General features: G+C 37.9%; 1 protein-coding gene across 5 annotated transcripts in view; it reads right to left on the reverse strand.

Moving 5' to 3' along the window:
• The window catches only part of NRP1 (neuropilin 1), a 132,449-nt gene extending 120,032 nt beyond the window's left edge, over positions 1 to 12,417 (reverse strand). For all 5 annotated transcript variants that reach the window (XM_006911363.2, XM_015588937.1, XM_006911362.2 and 2 more), the window contains exons 1-2: positions 12,037 to 12,417; positions 8,431 to 8,605 (exon numbers count right to left, since the gene is read on the reverse strand). In XM_006911363.2, the coding sequence (XP_006911425.1) occupies positions 8,431 to 8,605; positions 12,037 to 12,115 (254 nt within the window). In that variant the 5' untranslated portion in view covers positions 12,116 to 12,417. The remainder of the gene's footprint in view (positions 1 to 8,430; positions 8,606 to 12,036) is intronic.

Here is a 12,417-nt window from a genome sequence, read left to right on the forward strand (position 1 = left end):
ACTCCCTCCCTCTCTCTCTCTCTCTCTCTCCCTCTCTCTCTCTCTCTCTCACACACACACACTCACACACACACACACACATACAGATACACATCAGATATGATGTTAGAACAGCTAAAGAGGGAAATGAGGACGTGTCTTGAAGTACTGAACCAATATATCCTAATAGTTACTCAGTCGTGTCCCCAGCCAGGGACAAAGAAATTGGCACCGAAATAAAGGATAAGGGAAATGCAAAACTTTTTTCTTAGGGGGCAAAAAGGAAAATTCTAATTAGTGCTAAAAACACCCACCCTTCCGTCTGCCCAGTGTCAACCAACTTCACTGAAAATAAAATTATGGGCTTCCCCTTGTAAAGTGAAAATGGCTATTGAGTTTATGGGGCTTTGTGTCCTTTGTTTTCTTTGAGTCAAAAGTATGTTCTCTTTTCTTTAAATTTGAGAATTTAATGTTTTTAATGTTGTTAAAGTTATCTAGGACTAAGATTTGGAGCACACCTTACTTTTCCCATGCTATTTCACTTATCGCTTATATCTTACAATATAGCTGCCCTTCTAGTAGCATCTTTTGGTTGGAGAGCCCGACAAGGAGTTGGAATCGTGACTATGTTGACTGGCCTTCGCCACCTCTGCCTGTTCTTGAGAAATTCAAGAACTTGGATAAGGAGACATTTAGATCCTCTTTCATTTCAGGACTGCCTGCTTCCTCCGTGACTGACATGCCAGTCTATCACAAAAGCAACAAGCTATCACCTCCAACCTGGCTGACTGATTATACAAGAATCTGACCAGATAAAAACAAAACACTCTGGAGCATCTGTTTCTTCTCAAAAAATCCTCTTCTATTTCTCATAGGAACCCAGCGCCTGAGCAAACATTCTCTCTTTAACCCTTACTCAGTCACCAGTGGAAAATACAAGTATCAAAATGTTACAAACAGGGAAGCCGGGGGAGAGCTAAACTTTCCTGCTATTTGCCTGAGATTAAGCAAATGAGCAGTGCCTGGAAGAGAACACAGCCTTCCCGCTTCTGGGCCAGTGAGGCAGGAAGCACTGGACGCAGCTGGTCCCTCATGTGTCCCTTGCTCCAACTGTATAAATCAAACCCTTGAGCTGCCTGGTTATGAGGCTTCAAATAAGCATTGTGTTTTTATGTGCCTTGCGCTTTCAAACTCCATGGACCAAAGGGACCAGAATTTTGATATTTCCCCCCCACCGCCAGGATGTCATTCCTAAATTAAGACAAATTCTGACTGAGTCAAAAAACGCCAATTAGTTGGAAATTTCTGTGCAGTTGTTACCAGAACTTACTTAATCTGAACTGAGTTTAAAAATTAAGTCTTACTCAGAATTAATCGGTTTGTAGTCAAACTTTTGTGTGAGGTATTTGACAGAAGAAAATGGCTACTCGAATAAAAAATAAGTTGGCAACGTTTCATAAAAATTTTCTCATTCAAGAGGCACACCCCAAACCCCTTCAGTCACAAAGGTGATAAGGTATTTATCTGGTGCAGCAGCTGAGCAATGGGGCTCAGTTAACTTCTCCTCATCTCAGTGCTGTCATCTGGAAGATGGGATGACAGGAAGAGGGAGGTCATGTGGGCAGAGTGCTTAGAGAGCGCCACGAGGGGCACTGTGAGGGCCCGACGTTAAGAACCAGCCAAGATCATTCCTTCCTAAACATTCTATCATTTAAATTAAAGGAGAAAAAAAAACAACATGTCGACTAAGTAAGAGATAAGTTACGTTTAACACAGACCTGGGCTTGATGCAGAGAAAAACCATGCCGGAAAGCAACTGGGTGGACAGAAGCCAAAATATTCTTTTTGTCCTCTCTGCTCTTCTGCAGAATTTAATAGTTCTGAATGAAGGCAGTTCACTTCCTAAGCTCTCTGTAAAGACTAAATGATTTCAACCATAAGCCAGCATGTGTTTAGCTTGCCTCACAGCCAGTCTGAGCATTACACTGACCTCATACCATCCCTAACTGACCTAGACACAGTTCAATCAATCAGAGAATAGCAGGGAAAATCTTCTTTGGAGGTGCTATGCTCTGCCAAGTCACTGACTCCTACAATCAGGATTGATTACAAACACCCAATTATGAGGCATTTGGAACCTGATCTGAACACTAATCTTGTCTCTTGTTTTTCAGGCTTAATGATCAGCTTTGATGAATACTACACAGCAATTAGTTAAGTTTATTTTGTAGGCTCCTTTACAAGCGCACACACACACGCACATATGTGTTTGTGTGTGTGCTTCTGCCGAAGTATGTCAGCATGCATGAAGTACCAAGTTTTAAGCTGGAAAGAATGGAGCTGAGAATACGCATGCTGGCTGAAGGCATATGTCTCACTTGGATCAATTTTTAAGTGCCTGCTCCCCAAAGTGAAATCTGGAAATGCCGTGCACATGTTGATTCAATCTGATAAGCTTTCAACTAACCTTTTCTTTTAGCTCCTCATAAAGGTGGCGTCTTTCAAATTACAAAAAAAAAAATCTTGTAATACTCAAAATTCATTAGGATCAAATGTGATTGCTTATAGTAAGAAATAATAAAGAAAATTAATTTTATTAAGCACATGGGGTTCTGCTCAAATTAAATCAGTGCTAATGGAGGAAAAAATCAAAAGGAAGAAAGTAGATAATTATCTGCTTGAGCAGCGGCTGAGGGTACTGCAGGTGGGCCCGCAGTTGTTCTGAGAAGGCTTCATTCTTACCCACTCCATGGTTTTATAATTGAATTGAGCTTGGTGGTGGCTCCTCTCACACTGCCCATATCTGGAAGTTGCTTGAGCTCAAAACCAGCAATGAAAATATGAGGAAAAATAAAGCAAAGGAAGAGTTTTTGGAATTCGCCTTGCATATAAAGCAGGCTCCAGATTGAAAACTTGGTGCTTATTTTACATAACTGTAGTATATGCAACAAATACAAGATATTTCTACAGTAGTCACTGACAAAAATTAGAAAATGCTTCAGTAGGGCTGTTTTATTAATTAGAAAGGGAACAGAACACATTTTCCTATCTCCATTCCAAAGAATTTCACTATAGTGAAAGGATGTACATACAGACTTCTAAGACTATAGTTTAGTTTTGTCTAATTTTGAAATTTATAAAAATGGAATCACAAGTCAGGACAGTAGTGACCCTTGGGACCAAAAGCTAATGACTGAAAGGGACACAGGGGCTTCTTCCACCGAAGCTGGGAATATTTACTCTGGATTGGTTATATGGATGTGGTCATCTTGTAAAACTTTATCAAACTTTACACTTACTTTGTGTATTTTTCTAGATATAAATTATAATTAAAAGTACGTATACTCCTATAGTTCATATAGAAAAATGAGAGGTATTTTCGCATAAAATACTCAGTTTTCCATAGAGTGAGGTCTTTGTTTCTTTTGGTCTAAGTGATGCCCTAAAACACAAGACTGGGGCTAGTGAGGCACTTGCCTCGGACACAAAAGCCAAAGAACTTGCTAGTCAAGATAAATAAAATTCTAATAAAATTTTTAAAACTCAAAATTAATGCAAAAATCCATACTGAACAGAGTAAATAAAGTAAAAACAGAAAACTTTACTTAGGGAACTGAAACTTGAACTTACATTCCCCAAATTGCCAATAAACGACTAAGCGACCATTGCATAATTAAATTTGTAGGAAGAATTAGATTTGAAAAACAAAGGGCATATTAATTTTTATTCAGTGAATTTACATTCTATTAAAGTAAATGAAATGAGTGACGTTTCAAAGTTTGTAATAACTGAGGTAATTTTAAAAGTAGCATAAAAATACAATTTATAATTTAACAAAATTCTCAAACTTGAAGTTCATCTCCATTTAATTATCAGTGTTATTAAACTTCATATGAAGTTACAAGAGTGAAATCTTCCTTTGATTGCATTGAAAAAGGAAGAAGACACCTACTATTGGTCATTGGCAAAGAAGTGATTACGAATTTCAGTTCTAGATAGTAAAGCATCTATACTCAGTTAGCCTTGTGTTTTGGTGAAATCCTACAAAACAGCACTGACAATCAGGCACTGGGTCAGAAACTTGTCAGTAAGAAGACCACTCCTGGGCTTTCTCCCCCCAACGCTGCCACCTTTTTAGACTCTCTGGAGCTTCACATTCATTTTCTAAATGTTTTTAACCCAATGTCTGTGAAATCTTTATTGCTCCCCAGATGATGACATCTGATCTGAATGTAACCACACACCTCTTTGCTCAGCAGTATTTGTCACAAACCATTATAAATTATCATGCTGATAGGTTGCATTGCTGGGAAACCGGAAAAGTTCCATAAATTCTAACTACTGTATCAATGACATTCTTGTTTATTATGCAGGTATAAAGTTTTACGAGATTCAAGATGTCTGCCTGACCACCGAAGAAAACTTAAATGGAGTTAGACCTGACTAGCTCCATGTAAACACTGAAAATCATTACAATGTACAATGAACACTGCTTTCTGAGATACACTCAGAAAAGGCAGGTCACTTTCTTTTCTGCTTTTAACTGTGCTTTGACATTTCACAAGCATGGAGGATTTTGCTGGTGCAAACAAGAAAAATCATCATTCTGTCCATTTCCTTAACACCTTCTCATCCTCTTAGAGCATTCTCTTAGCCCCCTCTCTTATATCAACATAACAATAAAACCGGGCAATATATCTAGCTAGAAATCCTAGCACCAAGTTAGCCCTGCAGACAGATGCTCTACTTACTGCTCTGCTGAATGACTGATTCAGCACTTTGTTCAATAAAAGAATTCAGGGAGTTACAATATTAAATTTTTGATGCTTATTTGTAATAAAGCCAGACTCCATGGTGTATTAAACATAGATTGTTGCATTTTAAAACTGTCAGGCACAACTTGCATATTCATTTTCTCTAAGGAAACAGCCCCCCTTGATATGTACTGTAAAAACTTATTGTAAGGTTAAGTCCATAGTTTATGTAAGTACTGGGTCAGTCTTGGTGTTATTCACATGAAAAGTTGTGATAAGTCACATAACTAAATAAAATACCTTTTGTTGTATTGTTAAAATTACAAAATAGTTTTTATTTAATTACAAATAAAACAGTAAAATTTAAATAAAATAGTTACTTCTACCAGAACTCATCTATTTAATTACTCAGCCATCCCTACATCTAATGGAAAAATAATTGTTTATTTGGGTTTCAACGATGTTTCTCAATAAGCAAATGTGCTAAGGAACCAATTTCTCAAGATTTTACATGGTGAAAGTTAACTATACAAATACTGACAATTTCAAGAGAAAACGCAGGATGTATTATATTCAGATCATCTCATTACTGAATCAATATATTTAGTTTAATAAATGCTTAGTTTCATATTTCCAAATGTTCTAACAATCACCAAGTTTTTAAAGATATCATAAAATTGATAACTTCCTTTGAGGGGAGCTTTTAACTTTTCAAGGGGGGTCTCACATCCACTACTTCATTATCTACTACATGTAACTTTATGACATTGGTACAACAGTACTTTTTTACTGCTTTTAGACATATAATATAGACATATTATATACCTCAAGACAACAGCTTGTTCTTAAAAGGAATGATAACTAAAAGCTTACCAGCTCTCCGAATGTGTTTTTCAAACACAATTTTGGAAGTAGCCCAAATGTAAATTACAAAATAAATAAATAAATAAATAAACAAATTAATTAATTAATTAATTAGAAAACCACCAGAACCCCCCAAATTATGTTTTTTTCACATCTAACATAAACTTTTGAAGTCTATGAATTTGTTTTTCCCAGAGTTTCTGTTGGCTTCCATCTTTTCCTAGGAAATTCTAATCCCCTGGAGATTTTAAAGTTATGGATTCTTCTCACAGTCTTTATAAAAGGAAGAATTGTGCCACACTTGCAGGATTTCAACTACAAATTTCAACAATGACCGAGAATTATGTCGACTAGCCTGGAAAGACAGTGACTGCAATGTCTTAAGTTGGTCTTCCTATATATTTTTTGGAATTTTCACTGATAAAACAAACGATCAGGTAGCAACACTTCAAAACATGGTACAAAAATATCAGCCTTTCAAGGCTGGCCAGGAGATGGCACCTTCACAGAAAGAATAAACCCTCAGTTACTACAATTAAGAAACCATCTTACTCAGTAGCATTAAAAAATTTTTTAAATCTCACCATCGCAATTACAGAAACAATCTTCTTGGCCATTTCAGTTTCTTGAATACCTTGCTAATATCACTAAAATTGTTGCTTCCTAGAAATTATAATTATCCTTTTCCTTATCATCTTAAAAAAAAAAAACTAAAAAGTACTCCCCTACTCCCACCATTCTCTGCTTCACATCATGGTATGGCAAATAATTACTTAAGGCTTTCTGTGTGCCAGACACTGCGCTAAGCACTTCACGTATATTAACTCACTCAGCTGGCTTCCGCTTCTTACACATCTGCTCTAGTTGTGCGCTGGAGCTGGCTCCCACCAGCTATCAAGAACCAACTGTACATATCTCTTTGCAAGTCTGTGTCAGGTGACATCACATGGGTAGTTTGAAATTGGCCATTGAGGGAACATTTATACTACAGAAACTGGCAAATATCACAAATCAGGATTTGACCTTCCACCTCCCATGATCCAGTTGTTAAACATTTATTAGCTCACCACTGCTAATAACTAGTGACTATTCTGAATTCTTGAACTATTATATTAAACATATATGTGGTCATGATTTTCATGTCAGGATTTAGTAAACATGAGTTTATTGAAGTTTAATAGCACCTTATTTTGGGGAATAACGTTATTACTTGAGTATGGTTTATTATACTTTTTTAAAAAATCTCCTATAGCAGTTTAAGTATTTTCAAAAAGCAAGAATAAAATAAGATAAAACGAAATAAAGAACATATCTCTAGTTGTCTAGGTGAACTCCCTGTTTCCTAGCAGTCACTGTAACTCCATTAATGACAACTTTTGCAGAAGATTAAAAAGTCAATTTAATGCCCTAAAGCACTTCTGAATCACAGAACAAAGATTAAATTAGAATTGGCATAATTTTATTGCACTGTAGTGTATGTTGAATATTTGGAAACTGATCAATTGCATATGAATGCATGCTAATTTTCCAGGTACTAGAATGTTGAATTAACCAGATGACCTCATTTTCCTGACTGTGAAAAACTAGTTAACCTCACCAACTCAACAGATTGGGGAGGACTTCCTACACAGGTGGGAACAGTTTCATATTATTCTGTTCTTCCCTGAAAGGGTGGCGTTTGCGGATAAAATAGTTTTTGAAATGAATGTGCCTGCATAATAATGCTTATATCCAGTGAAAGTAGTAACCTACATACATTGTATACAATTATATCAAACTGACTCGTTTGAAAACTTGGGAAACATACCAGTCTCTGAGATATAGAATTTAGATTTAAATAGATTATTTTACTTTGCTAAAAACTATTAATATATCTAAACTTCATTAAAGATTGATATTCAGGTTCAAGTCTCTGGAGAATACATGATGAGCAGTATGGAAGAATGAGATGATGTAGACAAGACAGAGATGGTTGGTCCACAGGATGTCCAGAGAGAAGAGTATATCTGGATTTTTGTGGACTACTGCCAGCAAGGTTAAAACTTACTTTGCATACTGTGGAAAGCTATACACGAGTTCTTTCACATAAAGTAAGGAAATCTAATTTAGACTGTCTCTACAGTGAGAAGTTTTTCATAATAATGAAATCTGGCATAGTAACTTAACAATGCTTAGTAATTTAACAATACAAAGAGATAGTAAGACTAAAGCAGACAGATGAAACACTGATTCATATTTGAGTCCCATTGCATTCATTGTGCATTAACAATTATTTTCAGCATTTTCCGTAAGAGACTTGCAATCATTAATCTACCATAAAAACCCTCCTCATCCGATTTACCCCATATTCCTTACTTTTTTCAAGGACAATTTGTTTTTCTTACATCAAACTCAATAAGATACGGTTCTTAAATCACAAAATGCCACAGATTTGTTATAAAATATTCAACTTCACTGTCTATCCATGCATATATGTTAGTGTCTCGCGATACCTCATAAAAACTCAAGTGAGAGTTTAGCTTTATAGTTCCCTTTTCCAGGAAAAAAAGAGAAACATGTATATAAATTTAACAAAAGAGTTTCCAAACCAAAAGTGTTAACAGGAAAAAGAATATGAGCGATTGCACATTTAAATATAATCTTCCTAGTTTGGGGAACTCAGAAATCACTTAACATAATTTAATTTCCATTCCATTGACATATGATCTGGCCTAGATTGGAATCCCTCCTGGATCCATTTATATCCCAGATTGTACACAGACTGTCGTCTCCCTTAGACATGCATGACCACTAGATGGTGCTGTGGTGCCCTGTTCAAACACGTTCCACTTACTTGCAGTCTCGGTCCTCCAAATCAAAGTGAGGGTTGAAGTTGATCATAATTCTCTGGTATGGTTCGGGAGCCTGAATCAGCCATTCACATTTTTCACTTGGGTGATAAGAATGAGGATAACCAGGAGATGTAAGGTACCCGGGACTTTCAATTTTTATAGTATCGCCACATTTATCTGTAATAAAAATAACATTTAAGTAGATCTTTTCCTGACAACTAGTTAGGTATTCTAGTTTGTATTCAAATTACCGACTATTAAACATTCCACAATTTCTTAGGGGAACTCAACTCCGAGAGGCCCCTTGCAGGTCCTTCATGTGACGCTGACAGCAACACACCACCAAGGACCGCTCTTTGATCCCAGGAAGGCTGGCTCAAGAGGAAAGCGACTGAGCTCTGAAAGTACTCGACCCCCATCCCCCACAAACTTCTGTCCCAAGAAAAAGGTCTAATAGCATTAAAAACATTAAATCCCCTCAATGGATGTTAACATGGTCCTCAGGGAGCTTCTGCTAGACTTAATTATCCCCCAAGAAGTGTAATCACATTAAGTAGCAAGTTCTAAGTAGAAGGTGACTAAATGATGCCATTCGACCCCTTGTGTAGCTTTTGATGATAAGCCTGGTCTTTGTCATTGATCAGTGGAGATTGTCTTCCAAGACAAACCTTTTCTGTTGTTGTTTTATCTACCCATAAACCTGAGTGATTTTGAGTTATCTCTGCTCTTGAGATCCAGATGACATAGAACAATGTATATTTGGTGAAGCAGAAATAATTCTACTCTACTGCTCTAAGTTGCTCAGGCTTGGAGACCAGATCAAAGTAACTGGGCAGAAGGAAAAATAAATAGCCACACAGCATTGATTCCAATTACTAACACGTTGTGGGGGAGGTGGGGAAGGAAAGAGAAGAAAACCCACCACACTGAGGCCTGGTGTCACATATGGTAAGCCCCATTCTCACCTTCTGGGAAAGGTGAGCTAACTAGTTTTGAACCTTCATTTCAAAAATCCAAATGCTAAAGTGATTCACTAAGAGCCAAATAAACCAGTCTCTGAGTTGCTTTCTTGTTCAGCGTAGATTTTTATTGTCACTTTTTATGATAGATTTCACACTGGAGAGCCTCAGCCTGAAAAGCTGCCACATTTATTGGTGCTTAATTTTGAGCAATAAAAATTCAGTGTATAAACTATGTAAGAGGAACAGGTATGAAAGCAGTGAAATATGTAAGCCTATCAATCACAAATTTTCAGTAATGGTATATATAGATTTTAATATTGCATCTAATAGATTCCCTGTGGAAAGAGAATGGCATTCTTTGCTCTCAGCATGAATTTATAAATCTACAGAATTTTATTACAGGAAAACCAGGTCAAATGGAAATGAAAGATGAAGTGCACATCAAAAATGCATAAAGCTACATGCATTACAGAAATCATTTCCCATAAATTAAAAAGAAGACAATATAAATTATATTGTTTTTCTCAATTGCTAGGTGTTTCTGACTCTGTTTCTTAGAGCAGTAGTAGCCTCATTCTGGTTTCCTTTGCTTGGCTTTTAAAAGCTTAAGGTTTGCCAAGAAGAAATTATGTTGCAACTGGAGTTCAGAATCTCAGCTAATGATCATACTGGACTCTGTTGTGTGATTCTACTCAGGCTCTTGCATTATTTTAAATGTGCAGAGAACTTGGAAAGTGACCCCATCACATTAAGTCTCTTCCAGCTCTGCACGAACATCATGGCAGAGTCTGGCATCTGTTAGAGGAATGAAATAAAACAGCACTGCTTCTAGTCACTCGACAGAGTCACTTCAGAAGACATTTAGGTAGACTCAGTACCACACCAGAGCTCTTTAATCTGTGACTTCTGAGAAAGTGACAGTGTAATAAGATAATGTGGACTGCTAGACTCCCTGGCTCTGTTCAGTCTCTCTAGCAGTTGATTAAGAAAGAGCAATTTTTAATGACTCTGAACCATTAGCCCTAAATAAGGTTAATGAATTAATTTAGCAGACACTGGTACTCAGAGGAGGCGGACATGGCTTTAAGAGGTCTGCTGAGTTACAGAGGCTGTGGTCACTGCAAGCGTAACAACATGCTTTAACCAGTCAAGCTCACTAACTGAAGCTCAGGTTCTTAGCATTCCCCTGATTTCTGCTAAGAAAAGAAATTATGAATATATATATTCATATGCACATACACACACATATATATATACACATGCACACACACATATATGTGTGTGTATGTATTTATGGAGTTCACAACCTAAAGTCTGAAAGCTATTTGCATTAGGTTTCAAATCAATTCTCCAAACACCTCTGCTACTGATTTAATCTCAAGAGTTGAGGAGGGTGAGTTGCTGTAATTCTTAAAGTCTAACCACTTGAGCTCTTTCAGTTGGAGGAGAATGTTATTTCATCCCCTACCAGATTATAGAAATATGCCACCAACTCAGGTTCATTAATAAATTGAACTCCACATTCACAAATGAGTGTGTTTCTAAACCTATCTTTTAGAACACTGCTTGGTAGCCATGGGGTGAAATCTATTGCTTCTTAGAACACTGCATGGTAGCCATGGGGTGAAATCTATTGCTTCAATCACAAAATCTCCAAAAAGCATATTAGAGAGATTAACTTCCATCATAAAGACATGATTGAAATTCCTTAGTCTGAACTCCTTCCACTCGTGGTCTCTTATTAAAACAATATACTACAATAAGTAGTGGATGGTCTTTTCTTCTAATTACTTTGATTGAAATCTAAGCCAGATAAAAGTAAATATTTGATAATTAGTTAATAATAATTGCTGAAGACTTACTGTAAAGATAATTTCATACCCTTGCCTTCACCTAGTTCACAGGGTAAATGAAACATGCCTACGACCAAATAGCATTTTAAAACACATTAATTAGGTTACAGTATACTGTTTATAACGCAGCACAGTCTTTCATTTACTTAAGAGTGTAAAGCTAAGTGGAAGCTGCAGCTAGGTTAGGGATTTTCAGATATCCTGATGCCTTACACTGTATATATCAGGTTCCTTTATTGACACTATGTAACTTTCATTCATGCTTTCGACGGATTTGGGGATGATTTACAAAGGCGGAGGAGGAAGTTCCATCAACCAACAAACCACTATCTCTTGCAGGCACCCACCAGAGGAAATAGTTTTAGGGGAGCTGTAAGGGAACCAGGAAGTTCTCATGGTAAAGCGTTCATCAACTTTCCACAGCCATCAGATTTTTGAAAGGGAGTCTCATCTAATTGCCTTTGGGAGGAAACATTATTAAGATAATTGGTGTGCTGATATGCGAAGGTAGGCACGCTACCTTGTAACAGAGGTAGGAAAACCACCACAGCCAAACACCAACTTCAGGAGGGAGCCCGAGGACTTTAAATCTTCCTGCCCCACACAGACTGATCTTAGTTCTTTATTTCTCCGCCTGGATAAAAGTTTCCTTTGCCTGGGAAGTGGCTATTCCAGGTTCATCCCGGCAGCGCTGCATGAATCTTGGCTGAGCGGGAAGCCGAGCCCCGGCCGGATCCCGCAGCCGGGGAGTCCCCGGCGGGCGCTGTCACGCGCGCCTCCGCCTGTCACTTACCGTTGCGAAAAGCGCTGGCCGGCGCGAGGGCGAGGGCGAGGGCGAGCGCGGCGCAGAGGAGCGGCAGCCCCCTCTCCATTCTCCCTTCGCCGGATCCACGGGGAGACTCGGGAGAATGAGGACGTGCGGGCAAAACAGAGCAAAGAAGGGAATCTAAACGATCCGAAGCGCTCCAACTCCGCCTAGAGCTGTAAAATCCTCAGTCCGTCTTGTAGAAAGGAAAGCGGCGAGGCAATGCCTTGAACCGAGAGCAACGCTTCTCTTTTTGTGTCTCAAGTCGCCTGCATCCTGTCATTTAGCTCCGGTTTCCTCTCTCTTTTCCCACACTTGTTCCTTTTCCAGGAGCCACTGCCCGGGCCATGTCTCAAAAAGAAAGAAAGA

Source organism: Pteropus alecto, unplaced genomic scaffold (assembly GCF_000325575.1).
Source record: "Pteropus alecto unplaced genomic scaffold, ASM32557v1 scaffold204, whole genome shotgun sequence".
Lineage (NCBI taxonomy): Eukaryota > Metazoa > Chordata > Mammalia > Chiroptera > Pteropodidae > Pteropus > Pteropus alecto.